The sequence below is a fragment of the Amblyomma americanum genome, chromosome 3 (assembly GCF_052857255.1).
Source record: "Amblyomma americanum isolate KBUSLIRL-KWMA chromosome 3, ASM5285725v1, whole genome shotgun sequence".
NCBI lineage: Eukaryota > Metazoa > Arthropoda > Arachnida > Ixodida > Ixodidae > Amblyomma > Amblyomma americanum.
This window is the reverse complement of record NC_135499.1, coordinates 67,907,658-67,932,137: the sequence shown is the minus strand read 5'-3', so window position 1 is coordinate 67,932,137 and position 24,480 is coordinate 67,907,658. Positions and strand designations below refer to the sequence as shown.

The window sequence follows — 24,480 nt, the reverse complement described above, 5'->3', positions numbered from 1 at the left end:
GACGGCGCTGCTCGTCGCCGATGTGTAGAAAGTCCGAGACGAACAAAACACACGGTATCATAATTGTGGGAATCAGGAGGATCGACAGGATGGCGGGACAAACAGCCAGCGTCTTGGTGCAACTGGCCGGACTTGTAGACAACAGTAAGTGCGTATTCCTCAAGCGCAAGGCCCAGCGACCCAGTCGGCCTGTAGGGACTTTAAGAGAGGAGAGGCCAACACAAGACATGGTGGTTCTGTAACTACGCAGAAGGGCCTCCCAAACAAATAAGGGCGGAATTTTGCTAACACTCAAACAAGTGCAAGGCACTCCCGCTCAGTGATGGAAGAGTCACGTTCTGAAGGAGATAGCAGGCGGCTGTCGTACAGGCAATGACACGAAAGTGGTCGTGCTGGCGCTGCACAAGGATGGCCCTAATACCATGGCCACTGGTGTCGGTGCGAAGTTCCGTAGGCGCAGAAGGGTTTAAATGGGCCAGTACAGGTGGAGCAGTAAGGGCCGGAACAAGTGCGGTGAAGGCGCGAGTTCGATCAAGGCTCCAGGAAAAAAGGTACATCTTAAGGAGGGAGGTAAGGGGGGACGGCCGTGTCGACGAAGTTCGGGATAAACCGGCGGAAACACGAGAAGAGCCCGAGGAAACTGCGAACATCTCTTGAGGAAGAAGGGGTGGGAGGGGAGGGGGGAACTCGCAAACTGCACGAACTTTGTCAGGGTCGGGCTTGACACCAGAAGCATCGACCAAGTGGCCGAAGACCTTAATTTGGCGATGGCTGAAGCCGCAATTCTTGAAGTTGTAGACCAGCGCAGCGGAAGACGGCAAGGATAGTAGAAAGACTGTGTAGGTGGCTTTCGAAAGTTGGGGAGAAAACGACAACGTCATCTTGGTAGCACAAGCACGTCGTTCATTTGAAGCCACGCAGGAGCGAGTCCATCATGCTCTCAAAGTTGGCAGGAGTGTTGCAGAGGCCGAAAGGCATGACTTTGAATTGGTACAGGCCATCGGGGGCGGCAAAGGCTGCCTTCTCACGATCCCGTTCGCCAACAGCAATTTGCCAGTAGCCTGAACGGAGATCAACAGCAAAAAAAATATCTGGCCCCATGTAGCCAATCGAGGGCTTCTTCAATTCTCGGAAGAGGATAAACGTCTTTCTTTGTTATTTGATTAAGAATGGCGATAGTCGACACAGAAGCGCTTACTGCCATCTTTCGTTTTGAACAACACCACAGGGGACCCCCACGGACTGCTAAAAGGACCGATAATGTTATTCGCCAGCATCTTGTCCACCTCCGTCTGGATGACATGGCGCTCGAGAAGGGAGACACGATACGGCCTTCTATGTATGGGGCTGGCATCGCTAGTATTTATGCGATGGGTCACAGCAGTAGTTTGGCCGAGAGGACGATTCCCAAAATAGAAGACCTTACTGTAGGAAACTAACGGGGTGGAGAGCGCACTGGCGTGGTCAGGTGGCAAATCTGCCGCGATCATTGCAGAAATAACGTCCGGACGTGAAGCTGTCGAGCGGGGATCAGGGAGACCAGACTGAGGCTCAGCTGCGAGAGCAGAAAATGTGCATTCGGCCAAAGGAAATAGTTCAGCGAGTACGATTCCTCAGGGCAAATCATTAGGCTCGGGAGGTAGGTGCGGTTACTGATGACGGTCAGGACGGTGTATGGAAGAATGACGTTTCGCTGAAGGACAACGTCCTCGATTGGGTAAGTGACGTAGGCACCATCAGGAACGTAGGGAACCGGGGACATTGGGCCACAGTCTGCAGTATCGCGCGGCAGGGGAGTAAATTCAGCGGCACGAAAGCTGGGCGGCTTGGAATCGGCGCTTTCAAAGCAGAGCGGCAGGTCCAAAGAAGAAGGCCAGTGGAGCAATCGATTAGCGCCGCGTGGATTGTTGAAAAGTTGATGCCGAGGATAACATCGTGGGGACAGTCGTCGAGCACAGTGAACAGGGCGGCTGTGAGACGAACGGCAATGGAAACACGCGCAGTGCACATTCCAACGACCGCAGCAGCAGTACTGCCGTCGGCGACACGAACGGCTGAGGAAACGGTGCGTGCCACAACCTTCTTCAGACGACGGCGAAAGGAGGAGCTCAAGACAGAAATTTGAGCGCCAGTGTCAATCAGAGCCGTAGCTGGTGCACCGTCCACGCAGATATCGAGAAGGTTGCGTCGAGGAGCGGGGGTGAGGAGAAGATTTTCTGGCCGGGTCGTTAATACAGCGTCACCTCCGGGAGCAGCATTCGTTAGTTTTCCGAATGAGAGCCAGGTATGGGCGGAGGGGACGGGCTTTGAAGTTGGGGCGAACGGGAGCGACGGACATGAGGTGAAGGCGAGCGGCTGTACCTGCGCGGGGTTTGATTGTGTTGGGCGTGTGAGAACTCAGCACGGGAAGACACCTGGCGCGGTCCGTAGTCGGCGCGACGATCACAGTTAGAGCTAGGTCCACAGTCCATGCGACAATCATAATTATAGCTAGGTTGAGACGGGGAAAACTAACGACTGCGGCATTGTCGGGAAATGTGGCCGACACAAGAGTAGGTGAAGCAGATAGGCCGGTCGTTTGAGGTGCGCCAGTCCGCAGGATTCTGGTAGCGGTAACGCGGCAGGATGGCCGGAGTCGGTGAAGCAGCAGCAACCAACGGAGTGATGGTTGGCGTACAGGGCGACGCAGAGGGCAGACCAGAATTTAAGCCCGCGTTCGCGAACTCCTGTTGAACAACGGCCTGGACCAAAGCAATGGTAGAGTCGGGCGGCTGAGGGGCGAAGGCGACGGGAGTCATAGCCTCCAGTTCTCTCCGTACAATTCGGGTTAAATCGGCAGGATTGGACGGCTGTTGCAGTCTTGGCAGGTCTTCGCAGGAGGGTGTTGCCGCCGTGTTCGGAAGGCGGTCGAAACGGGGAGCAATGCGGCGGTGTTTGGGTTGTTCAAACTGCCGGCATACTGAGACGGAGTCGACCGTTGCGCAGTCTTTGCAGACGAGTAGGCTAAAAGCATCGTCAGCGATCCCCTTGAGTATGTGGCCCACCTTGACGGTCTCCGACATGGCGCTGTCTACCTTACGGCAAAGAGCGAGGACGTCCTGGATGTAAGAGCTGTAAGACTCGGTGGACGACTGAGCTTGAGAAGCAAAGTCTTTTTTAGCGCCGAGCTTGCGTCCAATTGGCTCGCCGAATAATTCGCGGAGCTTCTGCTTGCAGGTGTCCCAAGAGGTAAGGTATTCCTCATGCGTCTCAAACCAGACGGGCGCCGTGCCCGCCAAGTAGAAGATCACGTTAGCAAGCATGAGGGTCGCGTCCCAGCGGTTTTGCTTATTCACACGCCCATACATGGCCAGCCAATCTTCAACATCGACGGCATCGGCGCCACAAAAGGTGCCCGGGTCGCGGGGCTGTGCCACGACAACGGTTGACTCTGGGGTTGACTCTGTGGCCGGAGGTGTGTTGGATGGCATAGTGCTGGATCCAATTTCACAACCGCTGCGGAGGTCCAGGGCGTGGTGTAGTACCCAGCAAAACCACCAAATATTACGGGGTTATTTCAGCAGCAGGAACGATAGGCCGTACACAGAAGACACACCAGAAACCAGATCACCCAAGCCCTAGGTGCAGCGTCTTTGTCTTCATCAACTGCCCGGCGACAGAACAACGGCCTCTTCGCTTCGAGACTGTGTACCGTAAAGGCGGAACCGCATGGCGCGATTTCAGGCGCGATTGACGCGCGGATGGTGTTACGCGCGCGTCATTTCGACGCGTGCCCAGTATGGTCCGACACGAAATCGCGCCGCCGCGTGCTGCTGCTCGAAGTAGAAAAAAACGCCTAGCGCGGCGCGTCCGCCAATCAGAGTTCAGAAAGTCACGTGGCATTTGGTCACGTGGCATTCTGTGTTTTTTGGTTTCGCCACCAGATGGCCCTGCTGTCTGCGCATCTCGGCGGGGCCTCTTTGGTGCAATTTTTTTTTTCTCTCGGCAGAACTGGCGCGTGAGTCAAAGAAAACACGTGCTATCGTGATTTTGTTCGCGCATCGTGTCGTGTTTTCATCGAAAATGGACAAGGCAACATTTAACGAGGCCCTGATAATGGAAGTAGAGAGGCGTCGCGTCCTGTGGGACGTGCGCGACCGCGACTATAAAAACAATGTGAAGCGTGACCAGGCTTGGCGAGCTATAGCAGTTGCCCTCAGCGTAGACGGTATGTACCAAATCTGTGCACACGTGATGTTGTTGCCCTGCTTGTTCTATGTACATTCATTCGCCCGCCGCGACAAGCGTGTGAACTTGGCATGTTTACCTCCCCCCCCGCCCCCCCCCCCCCCCCCGTTTTCGTACTAATCTCGCTGGAAGAGAGCGTTTTTGTTTGCGAGAAAAAGTTTGATCATTGCAAGCTGCGTTGTTTCTTGACATCTGATTGGCATGAATATGCCTGTAAGTAAATACTAGCAGTAGGAAGCTAGAGTGGACTGATGCAGGCTTCTCGAGTTTGTTTTTTCTTTACTGCAGAAAATAAATTTACGCAGCACATTTCATTAGTTGCATCACCTTCCTGCGAGCGCATATGTCAATTGCTCACACTAACACTTTGTTACTGCTTTACAGTGACACAAGTAATGAAACGTTGGAAATCTTTGCGGGATACTTTTATGAAAAAACGCAAAGAAGTAACTGCAATAAAAAGTGGCGCCGGCGCGGACAGCGTCGTCAATGTGCGGTGGCCCCATTTTAATCAGCTGCTGTTTCTGCTTGATGCACTGGAATATCCTGAGTGAGTATTTCTTTCGAATCAAGCACATTACTCGAAATCGTTTTTACACAAATGTTGAAATATAGTGTGCTTTTGCAATGTGTATTATCCATGTAGGACGAGCGGGAACCTCATAGATAAAGACCTTGTCTTGTTCGAAGAAACGAGCACAGAGTGCCTCCAGACTGGAGGACCTATTATCAATGAAGCTGAAGCCACTTTGGATGCTTCCGACTTCACCACCGCTACACAGGATGATGGAACTGGATTTTCCAGCCCCATATCAAGGCCATCACCAGCCAGCAGCTCATCATCTGGTCCACAAAAAAGGAAGAGGGGCCATGATAAGGCTTTTGAGAAAGAGATAGGGATCCTAGGAGAATTGGCCTCCAAACGAGCCGACGCATCGGAACTGTTCGGGCTTTTTATTGGGGACAAACACAGACGATGCCCACAGCGTCTGCGAGGACAGTTCGAGATGGAACTTCTCCAAGTTGCAGCTCGTTATGTGGACAACGAATAAAGCTGTCAGTGAAGAACGGGGAGTTGTCGGTGTATTTTGGAAAACGAATTTCGACAAACAGTGAAAAAAGAAAATAGTTAAACATTTATTACAATGCAATTTTTCTTCTGAAGCCCATCTTTTTCCAGAAAATAGTTCCACAATATTGAGGCACAATTCTTGCACTTCTTCACAATTGGGTTCATCAATTTCTAGTAATTTCCACTGCCAGGGCACTTTTCCTTCATTCGCAAAGAACGCTGCATACTGCTTGCGCACCTGCAATGCCAAGTGAGCACACTTCCGTGCATGCGTTGGCTGCAGGCCAAATGTTGCCGAATCTGTGTCAGTTGTTGCTCTCCACGCACCGTCAATCATATTGCCATATACATCTTCATGGTCGGCAAATCCAACGGGGCTATATAAAGAGCGTCCATTGGACTCCATGCACAAAAAATTGTGCAACACGCACGCTGCCTTCACAGCCCGTTTGGCAGTTTCAGGACTCAGGTTGATGGGGCCACGAAAGATTCTGAACCGTGCCCGCAGAATGCCAAAAGCATTCTCTACACATCTCCTGCAAAAATAAAAAAAGGAAAATGCATTCACAGCAAGGCGATTGGTACAAACGACAAAATCTGGTTTTTATATGGAAATAAATTTTAGCTGTGCTAAGTAAATAGATTTAAAGTTGCACAGCAGGGAAAAAAACAAGCTCAGAATTAGAGTATCAGTTTGTGGCAGCAATAAGAAATGAGGAAACAGTGTCTTTAACCGTCTATTAGAAACAATGAAAAATAACAGGTATTTCGTTGTACCGAGTTGGTTAGGGGTATAGTATAATGTTGAAACCACAACTTTTTTCTGTCTCAGCTTTTGCAGTAATACTTACCTTTTCAAGCTACCGCATAGGTATTCGGTGTTCTCATACTGAACAAAAGAGGAAAGGCGGGGGAACAACGCACAAAAAGAGAGCAGACAACATGAACATTCCATCTGTGTGACCTATTCTCCTGTAGAAGTTTTTTGCCCACTGCTCCCCTCTTATTTAGTGCGGATGAATCCACAACTAGCCCATTTATCTAATTTACCAAAGTTTTCATTTTGTTACACTCATACCATGGAACTTGCTTTGCATGAGAGCATAATTACGGTGTCAAAATAAACACTAGATGAAAATGATGTACTTTTCCTTTCAAGAGGATATGTAAAAATACACACCGTGCACGACTCAGAAGGTAATTGAATATTCGCTCAGCTGGGTCTTCCCTAGATCCAGGGAATGGTCTCATAAAGTCTTCTCGCAGTTGAAAAGCCTCATCCCCTATAAAGGCAAACGGAAGTGTTTTGCTGGAGCCAGGCAGCTGTGAATGTGAAGGCAGCTGCAGCAGGCCAGCATGCAGCTTTCGGCCAATTGGAGAGCGTTTGAAGACGCCTCCATCACTTAAGCGGCCAAGGGCCCCAACGTCGACGAGACGAAACAGATATCCACTGTCTACTACAGCCATAAGGACGATTGAAAATGTGCCCTGTAACAAATAAGCACAAAAAGGCACTTTTGAGCGATAGACGGCCACAAGAAAAAGCAAAAAAGAAATTGGGTAGGAAGCAGCACTGAAACACAGAAAATTCAAAGGCCTAAAAACAGTTTATGTTCAAGTAAGTGAATCTGTCAATGTTTGAGTGCGTGCAATCATGCACCTATATGTACAAGGTTCAACACCCCGATTTTTGCATCTAAATCAAGACATTCAAATATTCATTACTTATGTGTCATTTACCTTATAATTGTAGTATAGGCTGCCAGAGTTTGCTGGTGCCACAATCTGAACATGCTTGCCATCCACAGATCCGAGGCACTTCGGGAACTGCCACCTCTTCCAGAAGCCATCAGCAATGCTCCGCCACATTTGATCATTTGGCGGGTGCAAGGGTACAAGCCACAGAAGTGATGCCAATTACATGAAATAGTTAAAACACAGTTTTGACAAAAGTTGTGCCTTAGAGAAAAGCCACCAGAGGATTTAAGTAAGTCTAGATAACATCACACAATCTTAGAAAAATAGCCTGGGTCTAACAAGAGGTGGACTGTTAATGCACAACATCATGTATTCATTCTAAATGACGTACCTTCATATACTGAGGAGCGAGATCATCCCACAGCACTTGGAGAGTCAAGTGGATCGCTTCTCGTGCAGTCTCCAGCCCGACACGGAAGTCCTTGGCGATGTCAACAATGGCATTACCTGAACATAGATACCTGACGTATGCCAAGCATTGTAGAAAGTATAAACAAACGTCCATTCTCCCACAGGTGTCTTTTCAGACCAACAATGAGACCCAGAACTATGCAGCACATGCTTTATAGGTTGTTTAATCATTATTTATAATACATTCCTTAAGCCGTGCTTTTAATCAAGTTCAGTATCTGCAGGACGGCGTTATTTAATTTTTAAATACAGAATACCATGAATCGATGTCACACCAATGTGCTGCGCATATCTGAGTTACATCTGCATATTACATCTGCACTTGGCTGGTCAACTTCCCTATGAGAAATGTGTTGGTGCCAAATAATCAAGCACAAATACAAAGTGAACACTACAGTGGGCCATACATTGATTCATGCCACAAGTTACCTTAATGTCATTGCCAGGCGCTCGCCAGGTGAGATGGGCTCCTGAACGACGTGCATCTTTGTGAGCCTCTCCCGCACACGGCCATGAATTAGGTCAAAGAGTTCTGGGGTCATTCGATAATATTTGAAGAATAGCTGTGGATCCTGTTCCCTCATGACCTTGAACTGCATATAACAAACACATTAGCTTCGCGGCTTCATTTCTCATCGGTAATGCTGACAAAACAATTTGAAATAATATTACCAGTGTATGGTACTCGCTCTCTTGCTTTCTTCTCAACCATGCAGGCCGCACCCAAATAGACCTCCTGACCCGCATTTGTTCTTGCTTCAGAATCAGCATCCCTCTTAACAGTAGCAATCGCCTCTTCTGCTCTGTAGTAAGCGCCCGACACTCCATTTTCTATGTCGAGTTGTAAACAAGCAGCGGCCTCTTGGCATACAGAAAGTACATAGTCGCAGTTTCGCACACACTCTTCCTGCTTGAAATTAAGCTTGATAAATATACTTCGGAAAAAAAATGTCGTTGTGTAATTACACTAAGATTATTTCTATTGCAGTGTTGTGTAAGTTAAAGGGCATATTACATATGCGGTAGCAGGGACAATTCATCTGGTTGGGAGTTACGTTGTCTGGCAACCCGGAAAACGCGCCGCGAAGGCGCCGCTCCCCTTTTTTCGTGCGGGTGCTCGCGCGTTGACGCCAACGCGGGCGTCCACCGCGCGTCGCGTTTTTCGCTCGCGGAAAACGCGCCATGCGGTTCCGCCTTTAGAGATGGGGCGCCTGTACGTGTTAAACGGTAGCGTTGGCGGTACGCGGTCTCTAATGTGGCATGTTTTGTCTCCTGCGGCATCTACGGAACGCGAGGAGAGGGTCAGCGGCAGTGGCGCCAGAATCAAGTGGAGTGCGCCGCCGAAGCAGAAGCCAAGCGTTGTGGCCGAGGCCGAAGCCAATCTCAAGGTAAGGCTCTAAGAGAGAGCGGCCGTAACATTGCCGACTTACTGCGAGAATATGTGCGTTTGGCAAACGGGGAGATGCATGAATCGAAGTTTAATAGAGCTTGCCAAGAATTAATGTAAAAATATGGGGGGACCAGAACGCGATAGCTTTATTGGGTCCTGTTCGCATTGCGTGTTCAACACTCCCACAACGACCTAGTTCCTAATTCCGCCGCGGTGGCTTAGTGGTTATGGCGCTCGGCTGCTGACCCGAAAGACGCGGGTTTATCCCGGCCGCGGCGAAGTTCTAGAGGTCCGTGTACTGTGGGATGTCAGTGCACGTTAAGAACCCCAGGTGGTCGAAATTTCCGGAGACCTTCACAACGGCGTCCCTCATAGCCTGAGTCGCTTTGGGACGTTAAACTTCCATAAAACATAAACCTGATTAGGATACTCCTAATTACAGAAGTACACATCGGCACATTTCCCTAAGACAGTTTAAGAAGTCCAGGATCGCAACGCATTCGCTAGGTCCACCTTTATACAGCTTCAGTTTCAGAGGCTTCGTGGCATATGGGTATCATGCTCGTTGTTGAAGTTGGAGATCGGGATCGCTTCTCGACACAGCCTCGGTCAAGATGACGCCCGCTCCGTCCAGGACAGGAGTGCCGCTGTGTGAAGGATTCGTTAGTGGAGGAAGAAGACTGTTTATTTTAATGTAATAAGAACACAGCACACTACTAATACAGCACACACAGCACACCACAGCACAACACAGTAATAAGAGCACAGCACAGTAATAAGCACGGCGTCACGAACAACCAGCCGAACCGTCCAGGCACAGAACAGAGACCGCGTTCAGTCCAGAGCACGCACGTGCGACCGAGCGTTCGGCGCTCGAGCTTCGGAGTGTTCGGCGCTTCTCGTTGTCTTCTTCGTTGAGCGCCAGCCTCTGAAGATTCTAAAGCCCGTGTCCAGTCTTACATTACATATTTACAAGCTTTTAAGTTCTGAAGTTAGCTGCTTCAACTGCATCTGCAGTCCAGTTTTATACACTGCGTCTTCCCTAGATTCCCCTGGTAGGGGACGCCCTCGCCGTGGTGGGTGTGGACAAAACTTTCGCTATCACACACAAACAGATACCTCCGCACACATGGACACGCCCCTGGCATAAGTTGAGCCCGAGGGAGAGGGGTGTGCGGCCAGGACCCCGTCAGGCTGGCAGGCGACGTCAGGTGGTCGGCCCGTTCTCCGCCGGTCGGTGAACTTCGAAGAAACCGAGGCGCAGCCCCGTCGGGAGATAATCCCCAGTGGTTCTGCCATTAGGCATGGCCGGCGAAGCCTGCAGACAAGCCAATGTGGCGATCTGTTCCCACGCTGGTGCTGTGCCCGTGAGGCCAGGGGTAGTCGGGTCGGTGGAGACGTCGGGGAAAATCGGAAGACAGCCGGAACCATTTCGCGGCCCGTGGCAGTGACTCCTTAAAGGTATTTTCGCAGAACCCTGCTCCCCGCTTGTCCCACGTAGCAACGACCGGGCGAGCGCGGTAAATGCACCCCGCAGACACCTGGCGAGAGATTCTGTCTTGGTGGCAATCCTCGAGACATGCTGGCGCCAATCCTAATACCAGCTGGCGGCCATTCCTAATAACTCCTCCGCGGCCAGGAAAATCTCGTTCGGCCAGTGGTAGCAATCCCTTGTCGATGAGAGATGGGCTGGTCTTGGGAATGGGATGACCGGTTATCTTCTGCGAGAACCAAAACAACCCCCAAACCTCCCAAAATGGCAAACAGCGGCCGGTTCGGCCCCAGCAACAAGGCTCCACACGACGCGAAAGCACCCAGTCTGTGCCCCTGATCCACCAGGCTTATCCCAACAGATAAGGTAATAACAGAACAAATTCCGACTCCGAGTGGTTTCGCCATCTAAGTCAACGTATCATGGATATCTTAGGGCAGGTAGTGACAGCTTATCCGGATCATGAGAGGGAGATAACTAGAATGATAAGAATGGGGTGGAGCGCATATGGCAAATTCTCGCAGATCATGAGTGGCAGTTTACCAATTTCCCTCAAGAGGAAAGTGTACAACAGCATAATCTTACCGGTACTCACCTACGGGGCAGAAACGTGGAGGCTAACGAAAAGAGTTCAGCTTAAGTTAAGGACAACGCAGCGAGCCATGGAAAGAAAAATGATAGGTGTAACGTTAAGAGATCGGAAGCGGGCAGAGTGGGTGAGGGAACAAACACAGGTTAATGACATCCTAGTCGAAATCAAGAGAAAGAAATGGGCTTGGGCAGGGCATGTAATGCGAAGGCAAGATAACCGCTGGTCTTTAAGGGTAACGGAGTGGGTTCCAAGAGAAAGTAAGCGTAGCAGGGGGCGGCAGAAGGTTAGTTGGGCGGATGAGATTAAGAAGTTTGCAGGCAAAGGGTGGATGCAGCTGGCAAAGGATAGGGTTAATTGGAGAGACATGGGAGAGGCCTTTGCCCTGCAGTGGGTGTAGTAAGGCTGATGATGATGATGATGATGATGATGATCATGGATATTTGGGCCACAACAAAGTCAGAGCCGTGCATGAAATGGATCGAAGTAGATAACTAAAGTTGAGAAAAAAACATACATAGGTGCGCTAGAAATACACACACACACACACACACACACACACACACACACACACACACACACACACACACACACACACACACACACACACACACACACACACACACACACACACACACACACACACACACACACACACACACACACACACACACACACACACACACACACACACACACACACACACACACACACACACACACACACACACACACACACACACACACACACACACACACACACACACACACACACACACACACACACACACACACACACACACACACACACACACACACACACACACACACACACACACACACACACACACACACACACACACACACACACACACACACACACACACACACACACACACACACACACACACACACACACACACACACACACACACACACACACACACACACACACACACACACACGCACACACACACACACACACACACACACACACACACACACACACACACACACACACACACACACACACTCATAAGAGCTGGAGGACCCTTTTCACCTTAAGCACTTCAGAATAGCCTGCTTAAACCATCGGCATTGCCATTCATTTTCCCTTTCTTATACCTCACAGAGAAGTTGTACTCCTGAAGGGTGAGGCTCCACCGCAGCAAGCGTCCGTTCTTTTGAGATATCTGCCTCAGCCACGTGAGTGGGCAGTGATCCGTCTCAAAAACGAATTTTGATCCGCATAGGTAGCATGACAGTTTTTGTGCTGCCCAGACTAAGGATGCGCATTCTTTTTCTGAGGCGCTGTAAGCTTCCTCCCTTAGCGTCAGTTTCCGGCTTGCGTACAGGATGGGATGCTCTTCGTTGTCTTTTCCGACCTGACTCAATACAACGCCCATCCCCCTATCACTCGCATCGCACTGAACTACAAATTCTTTTGTGTAGTCAGGCGTCCGCAATACGGGCCGTGAAATGAGTACTTTCTTGAGCTCTTGAAAGGCGCTCTCTTTTGCTTCATCCCAAAAAACCCTTTCGGTCTCTTCCTTTCGTAGCGCATCTGTCAATGGACTCGCTCGTTGAGAATAGCGAGGAATGTACTTCTAATAATACCCAAGAAGCCCCAGAAAAGAGCGGATGTCTTTCTTTGTTTGAGGCGTTGGAAAGTCCGCTGTGGGCTTATTTTCAAGTTCCGAAGGCTGCCTAGTTCCACGACCTACAATGTGTCCCAGGTAGGTCACTTGTGAACGACAAAAGTTACACTTTTCAGACTTCAGTGTGAGCCCAGCGTCCCGCAACCTTGCCAACACGCTTCTCAGATGCGCGATATGCTCCTCCCAGCTGTTCGAAAAAATGGCTATGTCGTCCAAGTAGGGGACTGCATAGCTCTGCATGTCTTTAAGTACAATATCCATTAATTTGGAGAAACTATACGGTGCGTTGTTGAGACCGAAGCTTAAAACTAGAGGTCTGAATGTCCCAATGGGTGAAATGAAGGCGGCATAGCGGCTCGAGGTGTCTGAGAGAGGAACCTGCCAATATCCCCTCACCAGATCTAACGTAGAGACGAACTGTGCCCCACTTACCCGCTCCACTCTCTCTTCAATATTGGGAATCGGATAGAGCTGGTCTCTGGTGATTGCATTGAGTTTTCGATAGTTCACGCATGGACCAGGCTCTTTACCTGGCACTTCGACGAGAATCATAGGGGAAGTGTAATCACTTTCAGTTGGTTTGCGATTACCCCGATTTCGAGCATTCGCTTAATCTCTGTCTCCAAGATCTGCCGTTCACGTGGTGACACTCGATAAGCTTTTGACCTGATTGGTTCGGAGGAGGTCAGCTCGATCTCGTGAGTGATCAGGTCAGTTTTCCCTGGCCGACTGCTAAACATCGCTTTGAATTCCCCCAAAAGACCCTTAAGTTCATCTACCAGTTCCTCTTTCAGAACATCAGCCCTCGCAGAGCGCGCAAGAATGTCCTGGACGCTACAATCCGCATCGCGGTCTGTTGCTAACGCAGGTAGGTCAGCCTGTACTTCCTCGGGTGCGTTTAACATCATATTTACCACCTCCTCCCTGCCTACGTAAGGTTTCATCAAATTGCAGTGGTAGATGGTAACCTCATTTCTCTTGCCGGGTTTTTTCAGGACGTAGTTTGTTTCTGAGAGCCTGTGCTGAATTTCCACCGGACCCTCCCACTGCACTTCCATTTTGTTTTTCCTGGATGGTCGCCAAATCATAACCTTATCGCCCGTCTGAAATGTTCGTTGCCTTGCGTTTCGATCGTAATAGACTTTTGCCCCCTGCTGTGCCGCTTTCAAGTTTTCTTCTACTAGGGTACGCGTAGAACTTAGTCGGTCGAGCAATTCTAACACGTAACTCACGACAGTTTGGCTTTCTCCTGTTCCCTCCCAGAATTCTCGCAAACTCCGGAGAGGAGAACGTAGGGCTCTCCCATACACAAGTTCAGCCGGGGTGAATCCGGTCGCTTCATGGGGAACTGTTCTGAGCGCAAACAGCGTTGCCGGCAAACAGCTCTCCCAGTCTTTTTTTCCGTTCATAGCACAACGTGCGCAGAACCCTTTTGAGCACGGAGTTCATTTCCTCGACAATGTTCCACTGGGGATGATATACCGAACTGTGTATTAACTTTATACCGCACCTCTTCAAAAAGGTGGTGGTTAAGGCGCTGGTGAACACGGTTCCCTGATCCGCCTGAATCTCCGCGGGAAAACCGATTCCTGCAAAGGTGCTGAGCAAAGCGTCCACTATCTCTGTAGAGCTTAGTTCTTTGAGGGAGACTGCTTCGGGGAATTTCGTTGCTGTACACAGCATGGTAAGGAGATATTTGTATCCCGATTTAGACTGCGGTAGGGGTCCTACCGTGTCAATCACTAACCGCCGAAAAGGCTCTGTGATCAGTGGAACCAATTTCAGGGGAGCCTTCCATTTGTCTCCTGGTTTCCCGACTCGTTGACATGCGTCACACGACTTAACGTACCGCTCCACGTCTTTGAAGCACCCTGGCCAGTAGTACTCCATTAAAAGTCGCTCTTTCATTTTCTTGATCCCCAAGTGTCCCGACCAGCTGTTCCCATGACACAATCTCAGAAAGTCCGCCCGGTATTTTTCCGGAATCACCAGCTGATCAAACGTCTTGCCTTTGCGATCTCTGTAGTGCCTGCACAGCAGTCCGCCTTTTTCGAGTATCGTGATGTTATGCCTCGCTATGTCCTTTCCCGCGGTAGCATGCAGGCGCCTCAAACTAGGGTCATTCTTTTGCTCTGCTTTCGGCATATCCCTGTCTATTTCCAATAACCGCTCAAAACTGCGCGAAGTCGGGGCCAATATTGACGCTCCGACGGGCTCTATTTCTGCGGTTCGCTTGGCGCCGCAGCTGCGTCGATGTCGCCTGATCTAGCGACAACCTCGACCCCTTGTTCAGCCACTAGGTTTGGCTCCATGATTTCAGGTTCTGCTCCGATTTCTGCTTCTCCCTGTCCCAGGTCCTGTGTTAACTGAGCGGCGAGCTGGCGGGTTTTAGAGCGCGTTAGTGCCTACACTTTTCCTTCTCCAAAGATCTGCCCTCGCTCACGCAACAGTGCCCCGCCTCGGTGGCTCAGTGGTTAGGGCGCTCGACTACTGATCCGGAGTTCCCGGGTTCGAACCCGACCGCGGCGGCTGCGTTTTTTATGGAGGAAAAACGCTAAGGCGCCCGTGTGCTGTGCGATATCAGTGCACGTTAAAGATCCCCAGGTGGTCGAAATTATTCCGGAGCCCTCCACTACGGCACCTCTCTCTTCCTGTCTTCTTTCACTCCCTCCTTAACCCTTCCCTTACGGCGCGGTTCAGGTGTCCAACGATATATTAGACAGATGCTGCGCCATTTCCTTTCCCCCCAAAAAACCAATTATTATTATTATTATCACGCAACAGCCGGTCAGATCGGTTTGAGAACAGATAAGGATATTCCAGCGGAACTGTTTTCGAGACGGCTGCCTCCGTCACCAGTTTTCCAAACGGACCTGAAATTTCCACCCTTGCCATAGGTAAGCAAACACTGTGCTCCTCCAACACCTGTTTAATCCACCTTACTCCTCCCGTGAAATCCTCAGACGTAACATAGGATGGGTGCACTACATCCATCGTAGCCGCACTGTCCCTGAGCACCTTACGAGGCTTGCCATTTACCTCTAACTCATGAAGGTAAGGGCGAAGCAGTTCTAGGCTTTCATCACTACCGTTTACGTACGAGAACACCAATCGCTGGTTTCTACATCTTGCAGCGATGTGCCCTGTTTCTTGGCAGTTATAACACCGCAACGGTTGCCTGGCTTCGAACTCTTTTTTCCCCGCCTTTTCTACCCCTTCGTCCTTCGTTTGACGGCCGCTCTTCTCTGGAGCCTTTTCGAGGTGACTTTTTTTTTGTGTTACACCCTGCCCCACGTTTCCATTTAGAGCCGGCCGTCTAGAAGAAAAATACTTTCTTGAGGTAGTTCCTCTTTCTGACTGGCCTTCCTCCGCAGTCGCCTTTCTCCGCGTCGAGAATTCGTCTGCGAGTTGAGCTGCTCGCTCTACTGTCTCTACCTTTTCTTTGTCCTGCACCCGTAGTTTTACGAATGGCGGAATGCTGCGGAAAAACTGCTCCAGACAGACGCACTCAACTACCTTGTCCCTGCTTTCGTACACTCCTGCCCCCTTAAGCCACTCTACAAGGTTGCTTTTCAATGTGTACGCAAACTCCGCATAATCCTCATTGCTTTTTTTTTTGTTGCCTCCCTAAAACGCTGTCTAAATGCCTCATCTGAAAGGTGGTATTTCTTCAGTAGAGCAGATTTCACCTTTTCATAATTTTCCGCATCCTGTTCGCTGAGCCTGGCGATCACATTAGCCGCCTCGCACGGTAAAAGACCTAGCAGGCGTTGTGACCACAAATTTTCTGCGATTTTGCTCTTTTGACACGCCCTTTCATAGTTGATTAGATACAGACCGATGTCTTCGCCCATCTTGTAGGGATATATCCAATTGTCTGTACGGTGAGACTCTACCCTGTTTAATCTGTCACTAATGCTTGCTCCCCCGTTTTGGGCTGCCAGACGCTGGCTTTCGAGTTGGAGCTCCATCATTTTCAGTTGTATCTGATCTGCGGCTTGCTTTTCTTTTCTTTCATCCTCTGTTTTTTTTTATCCTCTGCTTTCTTTTTTTGATCCTCTGCTTTCTTTCTTCGCCGTTCTAGCTCTTTCTTTGCCATTTCCCATGCAATTTGCATCGCTTCTTCGTCCGCATCGCTATTATTGATTGCTTTTATGATTGCCCCTTTCCTCATTCCTTCCTCCACTTCCACATCCAACTCATCACATATCAGCAACAGCTCTTCCCTATCAACCTTCTTGAAGTCCATGATCGTTGCCCCAAATGGTGGCTTTGCTTACTCGCTTATGTTCTATGGTTCTGTGCAAACTACACTGTGCTACAGACACCCGATTACCAGCAGTTCAAACTTTTTACCCGGAGTTTAAAGCCTGGTGAATCATAGAACAAAGACAAAGCACTCACCCGTATATGCAGAACGATGTCACCTGGTCCATCCCAAGCGCTGCCAACCAATTGTTGAAGTTGGGGATCGGGGTCGCTTCTCGACACAACCTCGGTCAAGATGACACGCGCTCCGTCCAGGACAGGAGTGCCGCTGAGTGAAGGATTCGTTAGTGGAGGAAGAAAACGGTTTATTTTACATAATTACAAGCTTTTGAGTTCTGAAGTGAGCTGCTTCAACTGCATCTGCAGTCCAGTTTTATACACTGCGTCTTCCCTAGATTCCCCAGGTAGGGGACGCCCTCGCCGTGGTGGGTGTGGACAAAACTTTCGCCATCACACACAAACAGACACCTCCGCACACATGGACACGACCCTGGCATAAGTTGAGCCCGAGGGAGAGAGGTGTGCGGCCAGGACCCCGTCAGGCTGGCAGGCGACGTCAGGTGGTCGGCCCGCTCTCCGCCGGTCGGTGAACTTCGAAGAAACCGAGGCGCAGCCCCGTCGGGAGATAATCCCCAGTGGTTGTGTCATTAGGCATGGCCGGCGAAGCCTGCAGACAAGCCACTGTGGCGATCTGTTCCCACACTGGTGCTGTGCCCGTGAGGCCAGGGGTAGTCGGGTCGGTGGAGACGTCGGGGAAAATCGGAAGACAGCCGTAACCACTTCGCGGCCCGTGGCAGCGACTTCTTAAAGGGATTTTCGCAGAACCCTGCTCCCCGCTTGTCCCACGCAGCAACGACCGGGCGAGCGCGGTAAATGCACCCCGCAGACACCTGGCGAGAGATTCTGTCTTGGTGGCAATCCTCGAGACATGCTGGCGCCAATCTTAATACCAGCTGGCGGCCATTGCTAATACCGTACATAAATCTGAAATTATGAGATTTGATTCGCACCCAGACACAATTTTCTTGTCAGGTGAATTTTATTACTGCTTGCCTTCCATGGAGATTTTTAGCCCACGGCTAACAACGACAGCGCCGACTTTTCTACGACACGTGGCCCTTAATAACCTCGTGTTAAAAATGCGCTTAAACGAAACGTCATTACGTTTTCCTCGCCAGTCGCAGTTTGTGATGCACCGACGTGCAACCTTGATCCTGTGAACACTGTTGTCATCAAAAGTATCGAAATAACGTGTCACGAGAAAACTGTAGAATCTGAACGCATATCTCTGCACTGCGGTGATTGAGCGAGCACAGCTACGATTTCCGCTTGTGGCAATGAAAGGAGCTGGCCTTTCTGCGCATATTCGAATAATCCGTGTCCCTCTCGGAGCATACACAGTGGGAGCCCACTTTTAACGGCCGCAGGTATAACGAACGCTCGGTTATTTCGAACGGAGGTGGTGCTAGTGTCAAAAAAATTAGAGCGACACCTCGGGTGAGTGCTCAGGTGCGATAACATGCCAGAAGAACAAGCTTAGAAAGAGCACGAAAACAAACTACAAAACAGTAAATATTAATCGGATAATGCGCGATGCTAAAGAAGCCTTGAGCAAGCAAGACGCCAAACAGAAGATATATGTGCAGGCCGAAACGCGCAGGGTTGGAAGGAATGGCAGAGTTCGTTGTCTTTTTTGTTTTGCTTCTGCTGCAGGTGGTGGTGGAGATGATACCGCTTCGTTCGTGACTCAGCGACACGTCGCAGCATGTACGGCTGTCGTACTGAGTACGTGAGCAGACAATCCGCCTCTTCGCTCATCGCGAATCTACTAGGGAGCTGTTGTTGTTGTTGCGACTGCAAGAAGAAGGAAAAGGAAAGTGCACGGGCCGGCCCACAGGCTCAAGCTGTACCACAGTCGCTGCCACGTGCCGACAGTAGGAGAGTTGAAAGAGATATGAGAGTAAAGAGTGAAAAGAAAGGACGCGCGTCGCAACAACCGCGTCATCTGCAGCGACGACGACGGTTTAGCAACAGACACCCTCAGTGGCAAGGAGCCCTCACCACACGTGTGGGAGCCCCTAGATCCCAGCCCCGTAAGGCCAGGAAGCCACCATCTCTTCATCGATTAGGAAGCTTGCTTGCTAGCTTGCTGTTGTTGTAAGGAAGAATGAAAAGGAAAGCGCACGTCACGCACTGGGGAGGAGCAGGTGGCGGCTTCGGCGCACCTGTTGCGCGGCGCTTGCTCAGCAGAGGGCTGTGCCAGGCAGGCCGAAATCGGCTTTACATAGCGCAGGGCAGCTATCACTTCGAAAAAAAATAGCAAAACAGCAACTACTGTTGAACCTGGTTAGAGAGAGAAAGCTGTGGTGTATCGGGGAACTAGGCTCCGTTTGGCGCCTGCAACGCTGAGTGCGTTCCGCGCACTGGACAGGTAGCGCCTTCACACGGCCGCCCTGGCAGTAAAATTAATGGTTGATCGCGAGAGGATGGCCACCCACTGAACGCTCCGGCCTATTGCTGGACTGCTGCGTGTCAGCCACAACGCTGTCAGAGCTAATGCATGCATCCCACACCTCTCTCTCACCACCGCCACGTACCTCAATTCGCGATTGAGGCGTCCACTGAACCAGGGAGCCAGTTAGGCGCTCTTACTTTCGTCAAAATCATTATGGAACGTTGTCAAAGCCAATGAACGTAATGAACGCCGACGGCCTATAGCTTTAGTGACGCGTTTCTTTCACAATGTTGTCAATGTCAACACATGCAGCGCACATCTGTCCCTACCGCCACCTAGGCTAAAGCACGACTGAGGTGTCCACCGTCCCAGGGGGCCAGTTATGCGCCTTTCCTTTCGTTTCGAAGCTCCCGCTCTTGGGTTTCGGCGCAGCTTCACACGCAACGCGCAGAAGGTCGCTGAAGGTCAAATGTGCGCGGCTTGCGGAACATGCCGGAGTGAAGCTTTCGCTTCAATATATATTAGGGCAGTGACATTGTGTGTGCTATGAAACGAACAGCTACGGCTGCAAAATTCTGTTATAGCGAATGAGCAGGTGCTGTAAACTCGCCCCCGTTGTCGTAAACCACCTCTTCCTGCAGGAGCGGATAATGACGAGTGCCTCCTAGCCACTGTGTCACCTCCTCACCCCTTTGTAAAGAAATTATGCGGCAACCAAAAAAGCGAAAACACTAAAATAAATGGGAGACAGAATTACGGGGTGTATGGAACGGCGACAAATCTTTTTATCAGATGCGGCAGTCAAAAACGCATCTCTTGTTAGGCGAGGCGTAGAAACGGTAGAAAGCGCAGTAAGCTTCGCGTGAGTGGCTTTCTGTGCACGAGCATAAAACCGCAGTGATCAGCGGTCGCCGATTGTCATCAGGAAGTCTCGAAAGGCGCTGTGATGACCCCCCATAATGCGCAGGTCCACACGGGACGGAGAGGCAAAGAGACACCGTATGGCTCAGTTTAAACAAACAGATATATTCAATAATTACACATGATTAAGATTATACATCAGAGGCTGGGGCGTCCGAGCTTACGTGCCGACGACTTCATGGGGACGATGGAGGGGCTCCGGAGTTGAGCTCGCACGGTTGCTGGCAGAAGCTGCACGCCGTCGGGCTTCGGCGCTGAAGGCCCCCTTGGCGAACGATGTCGTCCTGAGCGTCGTTCTTCGATACTCCTTGTCGATTTTTATATCCTCTTATCCCCACACTCCCTAGGGTGAGGACGCCCACGCAGAAGTGGGGGGGGCGGCCTAGGGCTTTCACTTGGGCGCACAAACACACCACCGCACTTATGGTCTCGCCCCCCTCACGTGTTGAGTCCGAGGGAAAGAAGGTTGTCGTCGAGGTAGCGCATAGCGTCGGCTGTGGTAAGGCGCGCTCTGGCCCGCTGTCGGTTCCCGCGGGTCACCGGCCTCCGTTCTCCATCAAATGACACTCGCCCCTCAAGGCCGGAACGCGAGGTCACTAAAAGGCCGGGAAAGTGGTCCCTTGTCCTGGGATGTGCTCGGAAGGGTTGATTGATGATGCCCGCCATCTTGCCACGGGGCCAGGCCCGCCGAAACGAGGCCGCCCTGGAACGGCCACAGCAATTGGGGAAGATAACGCCCGTCTCCCCGCGGCGGCGGCGGCGGCGGCGTTCGTCGCGTGCCGACACTATGGAAAGGGGGTCCGGTTGGGCTTAAACCCCTTCGTTCTGGTCGTCACTCTCAACGAGCATGGCTCGGTAATTGATGATGCCGCTGTCATCTGGGTCGTCTCCGTGCGGTCCACGGCGGCAGGCCCAAAAGCAATCTCACTCAAGTTGCTTGCAGCCATATACAGTAGAAACACTAAAGGGGGTCCGGTTGTGCTTTCGCCGCCACTGGGGGCTCCGTCTACGCCGCGCCGTCGAACGCGGAACCTCGTAGCACACACAAGGAACGTCACACTCGCTCACCCTCCAGAAGAATGTTCTCCGAACATTTGAGTCCATGCAGCTCCCCTTGTCTTTCTGAATCGCCTCGCACAGTGCGTCCGACAAAACACTTTTCGCTGCACTCAACACCACTGCACAACACCATATGCCTCCGCTGTCATAACTGGCGTCTCCAGGGGCAGCACTGATCTTCATTTACAGATAAACATGAAACTCAGCACCCAAGCCTCTCATTTTTAGTCCAAACTGGACGAAATAAATTTACCACAGTTACAAAGGAGCTCCCACTTCTAGCACGATCACGGCACAGACAAAAATATAGATAACGAAAGGAAGTAGGGCAGGTTCTGCATGCGCTCCGCATGCTCTCCTGTGAAGGTGTTACTTAATGACAGAAAGGTTTAACTACCAACTCCGATAACTTAACACATAAGCACATAGCAATGTTATGAGCTTCGGCATTACACAATTCTAACCAGTTCACAACTCCTCTCTGTTTACGCCATTAGTCCGACTTAGCTTTCCGATTTCGCAGCGGATATCGGCCTTCATGAGTCATACTAATTAAGTCTGTGACCCTTTGTCTGCTTTGGGACTCGCGAGGGCTCGTGGCAGGAGCCTCTCCTGGCGTTATCTGCGCAGCAACCTCGCGCGCTTCTTCTTCTAGCAATGCATGAAGTAAATCCGGTGGCATTCCGGCCGTCACCTCTGGCGCCTGCCGAACAAATGCAGGAGAGGGCGTTTCTTGCGAACTATCTGCGCGCTCCGCTTCACTTCTGTCCCCATCAAAATCCGCGCGTTCCCTTTCCGCATTTCGTGAATACTGAACCGGTTGAAGAAGGAAACCAGCGCAAAAGACGAAGACACAGGAACAAGGAACACAGGACACCGCTGGACTATCGACTGTATTTATTTGAGAAACGATCACATTTTATACCCTTCAGTTATCAAGCAAGCTTGCGCACACATGACAGATTAACAAGACAAGGTAAATAGCAGCATCACATACAACCGCGTGAGTTCATAAATCTAATTTCTTGATCAAATAGACTAACCGTCGTGTCACTTACACATAGATGTCTGATTAACGATATGGTATGCCTCTAGAATTTAACGTTGGCTCTTAGTTTTACCGCGTCCAAAAATCGTAGTCTTCTTGAAGAGCGGAATGCATTCGTGCTTTCTGCAATGTTTTGGCAAATTGGCCCCGTCATCTGTGGAAAGCAATCTTTCATGTTCTCTGGGCCGGGTGTTAAGACAGCGGCCAGTCTGCCCGATGTACACATTCCCGCAGGATAAAGGTAAGCAGTACACTACCTGGGTGGCACAGGTGACATATTTGAATTCGTGCTTGATCGTGCACTTTTCCTTTCGTCAATCCTTCTGCACAAACTGGCCAGTTTTCGCGGGGCTGAGAAGACTACATCAACACCGTGCCTACTTGCGACCTTCTCTATACCGGTGCCGACTTGAGGCGATTTGCGTGTATCCTTATCAAGCGCCGGTTCACGCCTCGGACTCTGAAGTTTACCGGAGAAAGCTTCTCGACAACCTCGCACGGTCCTCTCCACTTCGTCTGGAACTTACGAGCTAGCCCAATCTGCCTTTGGCAGTTTTCAATGTACACGCTGTCCCCTACATCAAACGGCGCGTCTCTAGCACTGCGATCGTGCACCTCCTTCCTGCGCTTCGCCGCTTTCTTTAAGGCCTCCTTTGCGATGTCCCTCGCCACTTGCAATCGCGATTCTAGCTCAACCTTATAGTCGTCCAGTGAAGCGTATGGGACACGACGGGGGCCCTCTGGCACTTCACTAGGCTGGTCCGGGTCTCGGCCGTAGAGAAGAAAGAATGGCGATTCGCCCGTGCTCTCGTGTGCTGCGGAATCGTAGGCAAACTTTGCATACGGGAGCCACAAGACCCAGTCCCGCTGGTCGCGCGAAACAAAATGCGACAAGAACCCGGCCACGGTTTGGTTCAGTCGCTCCACCGCGCCGTTGCAAGCCGGATGGTACGGCGTTGTCTGCTTCTTAGCGATCTTAAGCAGCTCGCAAACTCTCCTCATTAGCTGCGACACGAAGTTCCTTCCCCGATCTGTCAAGAGTTGCCTCGGGGGTCCATGTCGGAGCACGATCTGTTCGACAAATGCTCTTGCAACCGTGTCTGCCTTCTGATCTGGGAGTGCTACCGCTTTCGTGTATTTTGAAAGGTGATCGACAAATACTAAAATGTACTTGTTTCCGGAAGTGGTCGTGGGCAATGGGCCCATTATGTCCATACCTGTCCGCTCGAAGGGAGCCGAAACCTCAGGGAACGGCTGAATTGGAGCTGGTCTTCGTCCCTTGGGTGTTTTTCTTTCGAGACAGGAATGACACTTCGCACAGTTGTCTCTAACATCCGGTCGCATGCCACTCCAAAAGTACAAACGCTCCACACGCCTGCGTGTCTTCACTACGCCAAAATGACCGGAGCATGGCGCATCGTGAAACGCGCGAAGAACCCTTTCTGTCCACGACCGAGGTATGACGACTCTCTCCCAAGCGGTTTTCTCTGGCCTCCCTTTCCTGGTTGGCCTCGTGCGCCGACACAGGGTGCCGTCTTTGCGAATGAAATAACCTAGCTGTTCGGGGTGAGACGGTGCGCCTTCTAAGCTTTCGATTATTCGCTTCAGGTCAGGATCTTTGCACTGCTCTGTGCGTAATTCGGCGGGGTCGACTACGGGGACAAACTCATCTATAGCTGCCACGGCAGCTGTGCGGCTGAGTGCATCAGCATTCAGATGTGTCTTTCCTGACTTGTGCTCAACTTCAAAGCAGTATTCCTGCAGGTGTAGATTCCATCTAGCGAGTCGCGAGCTAGGGTCCCTGACACTCATCACCCATTTCAGAGGATGGCAGTCTGTGACTAGCTTGAATTTGTGGCCGTAAAGGTAGCATCTGAAGTGCTTTACTGCCCAGACAACGGCGAGGCACTCCCTTTTCGTAGCTCCGTACTTTTGCTCTGTGGGGCTCAGCTGTCGGCTAGCAAAAGCAACGGGATGTTCTTTGCCCTCGATAACCTGAGATAGCACTGCACCAACTGCGAACTTTGACGCATCTGTGGCCACAACGAAGGGTAAATTAAAATCCAGGTGGCGCAACAGCGGTGCACTCATTAGCTTCCTTTTCAGGGCCCCAAAAGCATCCTCCGCGTTTT

The 24,480-nt window shown here is 50.9% G+C and overlaps 3 protein-coding genes across 3 annotated transcripts in view; all 3 read right to left on the bottom strand.

Annotated features, from left to right (window-relative positions):
• The window catches only part of LOC144123026 (uncharacterized), a 253,091-nt gene that overhangs the window by 6,991 nt on the left and 221,620 nt on the right, over positions 1-24,480 (bottom strand). The window lies entirely within an intron of this gene.
• Positions 2,511-3,470, bottom strand: LOC144126349 (uncharacterized). The gene has a single exon (XM_077660414.1). It carries the CDS (start codon positions 3,468-3,470, stop codon positions 2,511-2,513), a length of 960 nt encoding a protein of 319 aa, XP_077516540.1.
• LOC144126348 (uncharacterized) lies at positions 5,067-7,106 on the bottom strand. The gene is made up of 4 exons (XM_077660413.1): positions 7,040-7,106; positions 6,480-6,787; positions 5,434-5,835; positions 5,067-5,070 (listed from the first exon to the last, which is right to left on the bottom strand). Exons 2-4 carry the CDS (start codon positions 6,764-6,766, stop codon positions 5,067-5,069), a joined length of 693 nt encoding a protein of 230 aa, XP_077516539.1. The 5' UTR covers positions 6,767-6,787; positions 7,040-7,106.

What these genes read in the sequence shown, in the direction of transcription:
- LOC144126349 (XM_077660414.1), bottom strand. Translation starts at nt 3,470, where the DNA reads ATGCCATCCAACACACCTCCGGCCACAGAGTCAACCCCAGAGTCAACC.
- LOC144126348 (XM_077660413.1), bottom strand. Translation starts at nt 6,766, where the DNA reads ATGGCTGTAGTAGACAGTGGATATCTGTTTCGTCTCGTCGACGTTGGG. An exon ending in TACCTTCTGAGTCGTGCACG is followed by an intron (nt 5,836 to 6,479) that starts GTGTGTATTTTT and finishes TTATTTTTGCAG; the next exon opens with GAGATGTGTAGAGAATGCTT.